Source organism: Plasmodium malariae (genome assembly GCF_900090045.1).
Source record: "Plasmodium malariae genome assembly, chromosome: 10".
In the NCBI taxonomy this organism is placed as follows: domain Eukaryota; phylum Apicomplexa; class Aconoidasida; order Haemosporida; family Plasmodiidae; genus Plasmodium; species Plasmodium malariae.
In genome coordinates, this window is record NC_041784.1 from 1,304,214 (window position 1) to 1,318,552 (window position 14,339).

The 14,339-nt window shown below is 29.6% G+C and overlaps 4 protein-coding genes across 4 annotated transcripts; 2 read left to right on the forward strand and 2 right to left on the reverse strand.

Moving 5' to 3' along the window:
* Positions 1-1,829: 1,829 nt before the first annotated feature.
* COX17 (cytochrome c oxidase copper chaperone, putative) lies at positions 1,830-2,030 on the forward strand (the record flags this gene model as incomplete). The annotated part of the gene is made up of 1 exon (XM_029005567.1): positions 1,830-2,030. One exon carries the CDS (start codon positions 1,830-1,832, stop codon positions 2,028-2,030), a length of 201 nt encoding a protein of 66 aa, XP_028862143.1.
* A 709-nt stretch (positions 2,031-2,739) lies between these two features.
* Positions 2,740-3,321, forward strand: PmUG01_10037000 (conserved Plasmodium protein, unknown function; the record flags this gene model as incomplete). Its single annotated transcript, XM_029005568.1, has 1 exon — positions 2,740-3,321. The coding sequence occupies one exon, from the start codon at positions 2,740-2,742 to the stop codon at positions 3,319-3,321; it is 582 nt and encodes a 193-aa protein (XP_028862144.1).
* Positions 3,322-4,057: 736 nt separating this feature from the next.
* Positions 4,058-4,761, reverse strand: PmUG01_10037100 (conserved Plasmodium protein, unknown function; the record flags this gene model as incomplete). Its single annotated transcript, XM_029005569.1, has 3 exons — positions 4,058-4,115; positions 4,468-4,545; positions 4,664-4,761. The coding sequence occupies 3 exons, from the start codon at positions 4,759-4,761 to the stop codon at positions 4,058-4,060; spliced, it is 234 nt and encodes a 77-aa protein (XP_028862145.1).
* Positions 4,762-5,958: 1,197 nt separating this feature from the next.
* PmUG01_10037200 (conserved Plasmodium protein, unknown function) lies at positions 5,959-13,533 on the reverse strand (the record flags this gene model as incomplete). The annotated part of the gene is made up of 15 exons (XM_029005570.1): positions 5,959-5,994; positions 6,170-6,208; positions 6,480-6,587; positions 6,796-6,867; positions 7,116-7,154; positions 7,481-7,714; positions 7,867-7,929; positions 8,067-8,105; positions 8,267-8,496; positions 8,656-8,686; positions 8,765-9,161; positions 9,352-9,722; positions 9,913-10,008; positions 10,354-10,725; positions 11,029-13,533. 15 exons carry the CDS (start codon positions 13,531-13,533, stop codon positions 5,959-5,961), a joined length of 4,632 nt encoding a protein of 1,543 aa, XP_028862146.1.
* Positions 13,534-14,339: the final 806 nt, after the last annotated feature.

A 14,339-nucleotide genomic window follows, 5' to 3' on the forward strand; every position in this document is an offset into this window, starting at 1 on the left:
TATAAACTTTGTAAAACTTTGTATAAACTTTGTATAAACTTTGTAAAACTTTGTATAACTTTTGTATAAACTTTGTATAAACTTTGTAAAACTTTGTATAAACTTTGTATAAACTTTGTATAAATTTTGTATAAACTTTATAGCAACTTACATTAACATGTAATAAGGATTATACTTTTTAAGTTTCATGTTTTGTTTTCTTATTACAAATAAAAAGGTAAAAAAATAAAATAAGCGAATTATCTTTCTTACATATAGGATGGCGTTATATATGTAAACTTTTAGACAGCGAAGAAAGAAAAAAAAAAAAAAAAAAAAAAAAAAAAATAAAGCCTCTATATGTGGTTAGAAGTTATATTTTAAGCTACACTGTGAAATTTGCATAGAAGCAAAAAAGTGAAGAGGAAAAAAAGAGTAAAAGAGAAGGAATGAGGAAAAGGGAAAATGACAGATAGGAGTGATCAAGCAAATTAATAAGAGGACAAAAGGACGAACGAGCCAAATAAAAATTAAGCTTTTGAAGGGAGGGAAGACGCTTGATATTATAACATTCAACGTAATTTAACAATAGAATTTTATTTTTATTTTTTTTTTTCAGATTTTCAAATGGCATAGACAAAGGAGAAAAATGAGAAATAGGGAAAAGTATAATTAAGCATACTATATTTGCCTCTTCAAACATTTCTATATTTTCAACTAAATTCATATGTTAATTTATTTCTTTTCCATTGAGACTGGTATTTATTTTTGTGGTTTCACTTCCTTCAAAATTTTCATAATAGTACTCTATTCTGAAGGATTAACACATATAGCTTATATTAAGAGTGAAATAATAAGTAGTATAATTCTCATAAATGGACACCTTTATAAGAATTTGAAAAGGATTATAAATGTCGACGATTTTGGAAAAATGGGCATCTCTTTTGTTCTGCTATGTATGCATGCACAAATGCATATTCATTGCGCTTATGCAAGGGCATGCACACTTTTATATACCAGTGAATGTATACGAGCGTGTACCCGTTCATACGTACGTGCGGGCATATGTGTATATATATGTGTATATTATGTGTATATATATGTGTATATGTATGTGTATATATATGTGTATACGTTTCAGCATTTTCTGTTAAATTTTTTGAGCTCCAAGAAAAAATGCACCTTGAAATGATTTGATGCGTAAAGTTGTTTATTTAAAATTTTCTTATGCCAATTTATAAATGACAGTGAACAACTTTTTTCAAAATTGTACCATATTGTATTATATGATATATTCTTTTTTTTTTTTTTTTTTTTTTGACTGATCAACATGTATCGGCACTTAGAATTCATTTCAAGAATAACAAAGAGCATCATGGCGTGTATGCTCCAAAAAAAAAAGATAGAAATGAAAAAATTATAATGAAAATATAATGAAAATATAATGAAAATATAATGAAAAATAATGAAAATATAATGAAAATATAATGAAAAATAATGAAAATATAATGAAAAAATAAGGAAAATATAATGAAAAAATAAAAAACATTCGTAAGTTTTACTTTTTTATCATTTCCTACTATAAAATAAAAAATAATTACATGAGCGAATAACTTACTATTTAAGAGCTTATTTTAATATGAAACAGTGGTTAAGCGAAAAAAGAATTTGCAAAAATAGTAAGAAAAAGGTGAAAAGGCACAGGGATTGGGATTACATGTAATCATATAAATATATATATATTTGTAGAATTGTACGTATACACATACAAACGTACGTTTCATGCACGAACATATACCCGTATACTCACATACCCACACACATGAGTAGCACACACAGCAACAGAAAAAATGAATATGTTTTTTAACAAATTTATAAAAAGCACAAAAGAAGATAAAGGAGGAGAAGCAAAAAAGAAAATTTGTTGTGTTTGTTTAGAAACGAAAAAATTAAGAGACGAGTGTATCATAAATTTGGGTGAAGATCAGTGTAAAAAGTTTATTGATGATCACAATCAGTGTTTGAGGAAAGAAGGATTCGATGTAAAATAAAATTCCCTACATTTGTTGTTTTCACGAACCCGCGAATATAGCAAAGTACGTATATATATATATACATACGTACATTCATAAAGTCATACAAGTATACATATCCTTTTGTCCCTCTCCTAAAATATCTTTTAATGTACATGAATTGTCCTTCTTATGCGTGTATATATTTTTTTTTTTGATTTTTCAAGGGAAAGATTGAAGATGTATATCATTAAGGTTTTGATGAGAGTTATGCAGTTTGTTTTTTAATTTTATAAATGCATTCATATGAATGCATAATTTTATACCCATGTGCACATGTGCAACACTCAGAGTGGAAACATAAATATTTGTGGAGGTATCGGAATTAGTTTAATTTTCCTACCCTTGTATGTTTTTCAGTTTTGAGCTAAGCAGTATTTGTTTTAATTCAATCTATCTTCTTATAAATATTTGTGTGTATTGTGTACATAAGCGTATTTACACACATTTTAATAAAATTATGAACTATTCGTAATTATTTCCTTTGTTTTATTAAAGGGGAGAATTTCTGTGTCAATGAAAAATATCCATTTTATATGTAAAAAAAAAAAATAAATAAGGAACAAAAGATTTTTGAACTCGTTTAATTCGCCATATTTACACACGTACATATACTCATACAATCAAACTGACTTATGCGAGTACAACAATTGCATTCACAACTAAAAGAGGACAAGACAAAGAGGAGATGCTTCGCTTAAATTACAAAATTGGAAAAAATGTCCTGACATGTTCAGGAATGGTAAATAATTGCAAAATGTTTAGGCAATATGTTACCCATACAAATGAAATGATAATTGGTAGGGTTAATAGTCCCTTTAAAAATAACTTAACTACAATTGATAAAAGTAGTACATTTCACAATAGTGGAAGTAGTAACATGTGTGTACATACAAAACTGAACAATAATTTTAAAAGGTTTTATAATCCGCGGGCACATATCAATTGGACACTTATTCGATTTAGACATAGGGTATCACAGTTAAGAAAAAAAAAATTAAAATATAAAAATCACTCAAAGGTTGCTTTACGATTTCGTTTAACAAAATTTGGATGGGAAAGATTACAGTCAGGTAGAAATGCAAGTAAAAAAAATTTATCAGCTAAAAAGTGTAATGAAAAAATGAAAATAAAATATGTTTCAAGAGATGACATAAAAAAGTTCAAGTTCCAAATGCAAAGTTATGTATTAAGAATAAGAGATTCACCCGTCGATTATAACCCTAACATAATGAGAGCTCGAAAGTATTTTCCCACACATTTTGGTTAGTTTGTTCATTGTGCTTGTAATGGAACAATTATAGGATATTACTAATTTGCGTTAACGTGTGTGTTTTTCCGTATATGCGCATACACATATATATATTGACGTGTGTACATTGACGTGTGTACATTGACGTGTGTACATTGACGTGTGTACATTGACGTGTGTACATTGACGTGTGTACATTGACGTGTGTACATTGACGTGTGTACATTGACGTGTGTACATTGACGTGTGTACATTGACGTGTGTACATTGACGTGTGTACATTGACGTGTGTACATTGACGTGTGTACATTGACGTGTGTACATTGACGTGTGTACATTGACGTGTGTACATTGACGCATATAAATTTATGCGTGTGTACTGATGCACATATATTAATATGTATGTATTTATATTTTTTTTTTCTTCTCCAAACTAATGAAGTATACTTAATTTTTATGTGAAAATTTAAAAATATTTTGGTATTAAAACTTGTAAAAAGGGGGAAATAACAACTGTATTTATAAAAAATGCGACAAGTGTTGGCGCGTAAAAATTGCAAGAAAAGCACAAAGGGGGGAAAAAAAAAAGAATATAAAAAATGGATGAAAAATATGGATAAAATGGATAAAAAAAAAAAAATTAAATCAAAATATAACTAGGTGGTTGTGAAATATATTCATATACACATATATATGTGCATACACACATACTTGTACATGCACGTAGGTATAATATTTTAAAAAATGGTAAAATTCACTGAGAACTTTTGCCCTCCTTATCATCCAAATTGCCCTTTTGATCATAGCCTAACCTGGAAAAAAGATAAATTAATATATGACAAAATGATATGTGTAAAAATGGGAAGAAAATAAATTTGCAAGTTGTAGCATAATATATCATACAAATATTTCGTTGTTCCTTTAAAATGTTTTATAGAATAGGCAAATTGGGAACAAATCGTTTGTGAATCTTGTTGTAAACACTGTATTAGCGTAGCACACACGCGGGATTTCATACGTATGTGTATATAGATATATATATATATATATATATATATGCGTGTGTATATGCATGTGTGTGCGTATGATTGTACTACTTATTTTGTCTTATTGTTATATACATGTGTGTATCCTTTTCTTTATTTTCTCCCTCATTTTATTAACCTTTTCAAGTTGACTTTTTCTAGCCACCATGACCACATGGTTAAATTTGGATTTCTGAATTCTGGGATATTGTACTCGCTAAAATAAAAAAAAAATAAAAAATCAATTCAGTTCCAGACAAATAAAATTAAAAATTTACCTGAACATGCAAGCACTTAACCACTTTTTTTTTTTTTTTTTTTTTTCAATATTATACTATCTAGCTAGCTGATCTAAAATGACAAAAATGCCTATAGTCCCAAAAATGCTTTTCGAAAACCAATTTTTTTTAAATATAAGGTTGTACTTTCCCATTTTTATAAAATATTTTTATTATTAGCACATCTGAGAATTTTAATTAATTTTATCGTAATTTTTTTTTTTTTTAATTCAACTACTATTATGACTGTAAAACAAACAACTATGGATAATTTGAGGAAAAGGCAAATAAGTTAACGTGTGTTTGTTTTGATAAATTATCCTCCTTCCGTAATTGCGTGCAGATCTGTACGCATATGTAAGTTCATAAGCGTACGTAAGGACATACATATACATATATTCATATATATATATATGTATATATATTTATATATATAATTCTAAAAGCATATATTTCAGTAATAAGAAGAAATTTTTTTTTTTTAAACAAATAACGTACGTCAAATCTTTAATTTAAATCTAATTTTAAAAATAAAAAATTTTAAACGTGAAGTATCTTGTGCCTCTCCCCATGCAACGTATGTGCTATATTATGTTGTTGTATTAGCGTAACTATGAATATATACATGTAGGTGTATACATATAGAACATGCGTATATACGTACGTGAATACATACAACGCGCGTTTATACGTACTTATGAATGTGTATATATATGTATACATTTACAAACATACACACAGGTAAACGTTTAAGTATTGTATGCAAAATTTTAAGAATTAGGGGGAAGAAAAAAAAGTAAGTGCACAAAATGAAGTAACATGTCACAGTATCATATTATGAAAGTGAGTAACATACATTGCATAATTTTATTTTATTCTTTTTTAAAAAATAAAAATAAAAAAAAAAAAAAAAAAGGAAAAAGAATGAAAAAAGGAAAAAAGAAAGAATGAAAAAAGGAAAAAAGAAAGAATGAAAAAAAGAAGAAAGAATGAAAAAAGGAAAAAAGAAAGAATGAAAAAAAGAAAAAAGAAAGAATGAAAGAAAAAAGAAGAAAAAAAAATTGTAAGGTTAGGTGTTATATAACAAATGTTTGTAAAAACATAACAGACGAAAAGGTTTGTACAAAATAAAGGAACAAGGAACTTTTAAAGAAAAAAAAGGATTCTTTCTTTTTTTTTTTTTTTTTTTTTTTAAAAATAAATACAATATATTTTCTGGAAATATAACGTGCACACACACTGACACTTTAACAACATTTTATAAGTTCTCAAATAAATTATGTAAATACTTCAAATAAATTAGGAAAAATTTTCAATATATTACTAATTCAGTATCAATATGTGAACACAGTTCACGGTGCCACAGTACTTTTTAAATTGTCAACACACTGTAAGGTAATAACAAAAAAAAAAAAAAAAAAAAAAAAAAAAAATATACATATACATATAATGTACACTTATGCATGATTTACTTGAGAGCAAAAAGAACGTATATGTTAAGCCGCTTTGAAATGAATTCATTCGTATTCTTATTTTGTGTATTTTTTTTTTTTTTTCTCTTACACTCCCAAATATTTTGATTTCGTTTGCCTGCGATTCGATCTAATTAAAAAAAAATGAAATAAAAAAAAAAAAAAAAAATAAAATAAATGGTAATTGATAAATGATAATATAAATGATAAATGGCAAAATAAAAAAAAAACAATAAACGTCGATTGGTAAGGATGGGAATATATATCTACACTCATATACGTAGAGCATGTCGATTTGTCAATCCACTTATCAGAAAAAAGCTTTTTTTAATAATGGAACACCAAAGTATAAATGTAGCGAGCGAAAAAAGCAGAGCAGATTTATTCTCTTTTCATCCTACTAGAGCCAAAATATTCCTTTCTGTATCGTCCTCAGTGTTTTTGATTGAATTCCTTATCGCTTTCAAATTATTATAAATCTGTTTCAAGTTGTATTTATTTTGCAATTTCTGAACAGGACAGAAAATATAAAATAAAAGGAATAAATTAAAATAAAATGATAAATTAAAATAAAATGATAAATTAAAATACAATGAATAAATAAACAAACAAATTTATAAATTTTGGTGTAATATTGGAACAGTTGGACAATGAAAAAATTAAATATACGAACGCATATTCAACGTTACACGTATCGAAACACAGTGTTCTTCTTACATATTGCCCAAACGAGTTAACATAACTTTTTGTGTTTTCAATTAAGTTTTCATTGTGTTTTCCTTTCAGCAGCTAAATGGTAGAAGTAAGAAGAAAAATAGGAATTTGTATAAAATGTGAAAAGAATGGATGACAAAGAAAAAGGGCATACGTTTTTTCCAAAGTGAATTTAACAAAAATGTGTATCACGCTTATGTTACGTGCATATATGTGTATATATCAACAGATAAAATCATCAGAATAGAAGAATAGTATAAGGGTCTTTATTCTGCTATGAACGCAAAAAGTTATATGTTAGCGTGAAATTTTTTCGCAGTTACTGCTAGTAGTTCAATCATTTTGTTTTTGCTTCTTTCCACCTAAAAAAAAAAAAAAAAAAATGGATGCATAAATGGATGCATAAATGGATGCATAAATGGATGCATAAATGGATGCACAAATGGATGCATAAATGGATGCACAAATGGATGCACAAATGGATGCACAAATGGATGTATTAATGGATGAATATGTGACAGAAAAGCGTTCTCCAAGTGTATATGTTCAAGGTGAAGCTATCCCTTTTCATTTAAAATAAATAATAAGGGGAAATAATCATATTGCATGTATTGCGCTTATTGTACATGTTGTACTTATAGCGCATATTGCGCCATCTTTTTTTATTTTCCAGTTTTCCTAAACCTACTTCTACTTCGTTAGACAAACTATTTCTTTCCGATATATCACTTCCACTCTCATCAGATGAGGATGAGCAAGACGAAGAGGAATATGATGGTTCATCCTGCGCTTGTAAACCTCCTTCTTTTGTGTACAATTTATAATTTAATTTTTTTTTTTCCACACTTACATTGTTGGTATTATTAAAGTATATGTCATCTCCCTTAATATTATTTTTTACCTTATCGACGAAAACTACATCCTAAGGTTGAATATATGCATGAGAGTGTAATCACATGTACGCAGGTACATATGTAAATATGCATAAATGAATATATACATGTGCACATCTACTTCTATGCAATTGCAAAGGCATATATGCTTGTGTCTTTGCACCTTTTTACTCCATCAAACCTTTTCATTACTTCTCTCTTTTTTGTCATTGTCCTTGTCATCACAAAAGCTGCAATTTATATGCTGCAATGGGGAAAAGGTGTTAATTGAGTTAGGATATAATTTACAGTTTTTCTTCTTTTTTCTTCTTTTTTCCTTTTTTTTTCTTCTTTTTTCCTTTTTTTTGTTTTGTTTATTTTTAATATATTTTGCTTAAGTACTTCGTTCAGGGTGCGCAGCTGATCTTCAATAACTTTGATCTGCGGTTGGAAGAAGAAAAAAAAAAAAAAAGAAATAAAAAAAAGGAAAAACAAAAAATAGTTGTGCCCTTTGGCTAACTGGTAGTTATATTTTATTTTACATTATATTATATTATTCTGCACTGGCATGTTTTATTTTTCTTTTTTCTCTTCGTGTTTACCTTTTCGTGCAACATGTCATGATACACCTCACCAGTTTTGTCGTTCAATGATAAGTTACTCACTTCCATCTTTTCATTATTGTTTATGTTCTTATCAGTTGCTGATCTTTCTTCTTCTTTTTCTTCTTCTTCCTCTTCTTCACCTTCTTCTTCATTTTCTTCTTCATTTTCTTCTTCATTTTCTTCTCTCTTATTAATAGTATTCCCTTTTTTGTTTTTTTCAACTTGATCTGCAATTTTTCACAAATTAAAAAAAAGGTTTACATTTCGAGCAAGAATATATTATCGTATTGCATTTTGCTTATCTCTTCTGTGTTCGTCTTATTCTTATTTATATTTCTTTTGTTAGTCGTTTTTTAGTCTTTTTTTTAAATAGCTTTTAAGGGTACCCCTTGGGATGTAAGTCTCATTTTGCGCTTCCTGCAAGGGTGAAAAGAAAAAAAAAAAAAAATAGCAAGTGCGGACGTGGACATAGTTTTTATGTTTATAAAAAAGAACATGATAATTGTAGAAGTAGTAGTAGTAATGGTAGTTGTGATAGCAGTTGTAGTGATAGCAGCTGTAGTGATAGCAGCTGTAGTGATAGCAGCTGTAGTGATAGCAGTTGCAGTGATAGCAGCTGTCGTGATAGCAGTTGTAGTGATAGCAGTTGTAGTGATAGCAGCTGTAGTGATAGCAGTTGTAATAGTGATTATAAACACTGGAAAGTTTCGCTACAAGGCATTTGAACGGTCGATTGGGAGAACTCACATTATTGAACTGAGAATGCAAGTTACTCAGACATAAAGATAAATTTTTTTTCCTTAAATTTTTCAGCATAATAGAGTGCTTATGTAACTCCTCCTCCAGGTGCTGGATGTCCTCTTCCAATATCATTCTCGACGGTTTACAGGAGCTGAAGGCACGAAGAAAAAATAAAATGAATAAACAAAACTACTAAATGAAATAAATAAATTAATTAAAATAAAATAAATAAGTAAACTAAAGTAACATGAATACATAGAAGTAAGCATAAAAGATATGCAAGCGGGGATGCGCTTGTGATTGCTCTATATATTTAAGAAAAAAAAAAAAAAAAAAATTACCAATGAGGGTCTCTTCTTTTTACGTTAAAAATATGGGCTTTAATGTTCTTCATCTTTTTTCTCAAATTATTTATTCGGACAACTGTTTGTTTTATCTGCGCATTTTGTCGAGATGCATAAATACGAATGTAGGGGAGAGTCAAGTTTGTACATGTGTGCACGAGTGTGCTGGTGCATATATTGACTTGAAAAACTAGGCTGAAGATGTGATTTGTAACTCGAGATGGGTAATCTATGTATACAACAAACACTGAAACACGCACAAATGAAAAAATGTAATAAATGAGAGTTTCGAAATGATCTACCTCCTCGAAATTTTCTTTGATTATTTCCTCAAGGCTTGTGACGTACACAAGCTTCTCCTTTTTGGTCTAAAAAAAAAAAAAAAAAAAATACGAAAAAAATATAGAAAGGTATAAAAAGGTAGTGAAAAAAAGAACATAAAAAGTAACAACGTTTATTTTTTGCATGTTTCGTTTTGTCATTTTGTCCAAATATTTTTTATCATTTTTCCTCAATTTTTTGTCCTTTTTTGCCGCTCCTTTTATTTTCCTTCCTTACGTAATCATTTTCCACAACAAGAAATTTTATCTTTTCAAAAAATTCCTCAATTAGGTTTTTCAAATTTAAGTAGAAGATATTTATGGTCTCATGTCCCTGGAAAAAAAAAAAAAAAAGTTATGAACAAGCAAGGTTTATTTGGAACATATATAAATATGAGACCACATCAATAAACCAGCATAAGCGGGGAAAATGAAAACATACAAGCGTGCGCTAATTTTCATGGCGTATTTCCTCCATATGTGACATCCATACATATACATAAATAAATATATGAATGTAAATATATATGTAAATACAAATGTAAATCTATCTACAAAAATAAATAAATATATATATATATATATATATAAATAAATAAATATATATAAATAAATAAATAAATATATATATATATATATCCAATGCACAAGGACCCGTTTTTCCCTCTTCGGCGCGTACCTCTATGATCATATTTTTTGTCTGCATAAATATGCTATCAATTGCATCCGCTGAAATGTCTGCTCTGTTGAGGTTAAACAGAACCTTGTGATTTATGTTTTCCTTTTCTCTCAACGATTTAATTTCATTTTTATATTTTTCTTTTTCTTCATTCAAATTGATTATCTGCTTGGCAAGTACTTTCTTGACACCATTCAGATCATGACTAGACAAAATTGTTTTTCCTAAAATCTTCATTTGATTCCTTAATTTTTCATTTTCTCTTTCTAATTTTAAGTTTACTCTTTCATAGTCTAAATTGCTCATTTTCGAGGGGTTATATTCCCCAGGCTTGCTCTTTGCTAGTTGTTCTCGGAGCCGGTTGCACTCGCTCTGTGCAGCGCAAAAAAAAAAAAAAAAAATAAAATAAATAAGAAATAAAATAAGATTAGCAATAGTGATAATAGCAATAATGGAAATAGTAATAGTAATGATGGTAAAATGCATCATTTGCTAGTCGCGCACCCCCAGGTGGGAATGAATACATGTGCACACACATATAAGTCTGCACACGCACACATATAAGTCTGCACACGCACACATATAAGTCTGCACACGCACACATATAAGTCTGCACACGCACATATATAAGTTCACACACGCACATGGGCGTTTACGTATCTACACGCGGATTACCTTGTACAACTTGGCTAGCTGATCCAGGTTTTTGTTTTGCTTGCTGATGTCATCTACTCTGCTGTTGAGTTTCCTGACTTTTTCATTTAATGAAGATACCTCTGATGGTGGGTTTGAATCCTTGTCTGATAATTTACTAGAAGCTTCAGTAGAACATTTAGTTATATAATTTCTTATCTCATCATTGTACTTTTTTCCTTTCTGTTCATGTATACTGTTATCATATGAAGACATGTAAATGTTATTGGGGTATACAGCCCCAGCTGATGATGTGGTTACAGTTGTAAAGCCTGTAACCGCATTAGGGGTATTGTTATTTTGTAAAGGGTATCTGTAAGAGACTTCGTGTGTACAAATAGGTTCATGCTGTTCCAATTGTGATTGCGATTTAGATTTTCCTTCTGATTTTCCCTTTGCTCGTATATGTGCTTCTATCTGAGAATGGGGCATGGATTTCCTCCTCCTCAGACTTAACCCTTTCAGAGCGGAGACACTCCCATTTTGAGTGCTCAAACATGAACGAGGAGTAAAAGATCTTGTCCTAATAAAAACATTGTTAGATTTGGGTAGAAATTGCTTATTCATATTTACATCGTTATTATGAAATGCATTTTTGTTTAAACCTTCTAGAGATTTGTTTTTATAAATCAATATTTCCGTTTTATATTCTTTGGTTGATTGTTGTTTAAGACAATTTTTGGAAGAACTACTACTATTACAGAAGAACCCTTTTTTTTTACTTGATGTACGTGAACTGTTATAAAATTTGTTTTTTGTTTTTACACAATTGGAAGATGTTCTTCTATGTGGTATTACCTGAACAATATTTTGTACGTCCATAATTTTGGGGGAACCGTTTATACAAACTTGTTTTAGAGGCGTATGAGACATTTGAGGCATTTGAATCGTCTGAGGGGTGTACATGAATGCCTCTGGTGCGATACCAGGTCTTTCCGGCATATCTAACTGAACGAAATTATTTCCATAATTGGCAGCATAACTAATACTGTTATTGTTGACGTTGCCCATACCGTTAACACTACTATTACCGTTACTGCTACTTCGCGTGACAATATGACTGTGTGCTGGATTCAGAAGAGTGGATATAGGAACCTCCTCGGAAAATGGTGTCTGCCTTGTAGTTACAAACATGTTATTGTCATTGTAGTTAGTATCCACGTACGGGTAATTCTTAACCATGCTTGTGAATTTCGTTTCGCCCACTTCACTTGTTACAATGTTTGGCATGAACTCAACCTTATCTTGAACGTTATAAAGAACACCATTTGAATACATGTTATTGTCACAGTGTATTTGCTTTTTATATGGCTGATGGTTATTGTATATGTTGTCATCATTTGTCAAATTGTCATTGTAGGGACCACTGCTATTAGCACCCTGGTCGGCAAAATACACGTTTCTATGTCCATCTCTATTCAAATGTATGCTACTATTACTATACATGTCTTCATTTATGTTTCTGTTTGCGTTTACGTTTTTGTTCATGTTTACGTTTTTGTTCATGTTTACGTTTGTGTTCATGTTTACGTTTGTGTTCATGTTTACATTTTTGCTTTTGCTTTTGTTTTTTCCAGTTTTATGTTCATTCTTATATTCGACATTGCTCGGATCACCTCCGTTTTCCATAGGTATATATCCCTCTGCTTCGTAAACATTGAATCGCTTAGCTGTTTTGTTCTTCGACTGTTTGCTAAATACATGTCTCCCCCTTTGAGCAGTACTCTTTTTGTTTCTCTTCTCATAGGTAGGTGAATCATCATCAGTATTGAATATTTTGTTTTTTGAATTTTTTATATTTCGTTGTTCTCCATTAGTTATAGAATTGTAGCTATTTTTATCTTCTCGAGTTACTATATTCTTTTTACCCAAAAAATTGGGTATGCTCTCAGAATTACTACCATCATTGTTGACATTCATTTTTTTATCTGAACATTGGTTTGATCTGCTTGACTCTCTCCACACAGGGCTAAATTTATTCAACAACGATGTTGTTAAACTATTTATAATATTGCTTTTTGGTAAATCTATGACTACTTCCTCTTTTAACCTCTTTGACCTTTTTGAAAATACACCCTTTTTAAAGGCACCACCACTACTGTTACCATTGTCATCATCATCGTACTGAGCTTCATCAACATCGTCATCATACTGAGCTTCATCAACATCGTCATCATACTGAGCTTCATCATCATTTGCTTCGTAGTAGCTTTCCCTTGTACGCTCATTACACTCACCATGTTGACTACCCCCCCCCTGACAGTTACTTCCAATCTGATTGTCGCATAAAATCATGTGTGTTTGGTTGCTTAGCTGAGTACTGCGCCTATTTCTGTACATATCATTTTTCTCATCTGCATCATTTTGTGCAAGTTTTTTTCGAAATTGTACAGGACCAGAATATCCTTTATATAAATTATCCTGTGATAACATTTCGTTTGGCACACCCAACTTATCGGTGTTACCTTGTTCTTTATGCATTATCATGTTAACTGAAATTTAATTTGTTAAGTAAGCTCTTCTTGTTAAATTAGTGTTCATTTGAGTAGGTTTTTACTATATTATATTATACTTTTTATTATTATTATTATTATTATTATTATTATTATTATTTTTTTTTTTTTTTTTTGTTTTATTTTCTTCTGCACTATTCGCGATTATTTCGTTTTGTCTTTTTGAGCGCACATTTATCTGCCGTACTAAGAAGTTTTGCAGGCGTATATGTGCACGTTTATACATATGCTCGTTTGTACATGTGTTTACATATGTACATGTATTTACGTTTGTGTGCGCAATATGTTCCCCTTTTTTTCGTTAGAGAAATACATGCACCTGTTTTCATACAAAACTTGAAAAGTCATAAAAAGGCACAACAATGCTATGAGGAAAAAAATAGAAACAAAATTAAAATAAAATTTTAAAAGAATCTTTGCATTAAAATTGAAGAGGGAGAAAAGACAAAATAAGGCTAAACTGAAAGGCGGAAAAATATTATAAATTTTTCGAATTGTTACAAGGACGTGTATGTGCACGTTTTACCAAAAAAATAAAAAAAAGAAAAATGGAAAGAAAATAAAAAAATATGCAAAAGTGGATAAAAAGGGTATACTTATGGAATGGGCAAAATGGGTAATAGTTTGTTGTAAAGGAAGAATTTTACTATCTGACCCCTTCTCTTATGTTTTTATACTAAAGGGAAATTATTACAATTAAAAAAAAAAAAAAAAAAAATATTGTACAGTACAATACATTACAACTCAGTGCAGTACACATAAATGCGCTTAAGCAGGTGC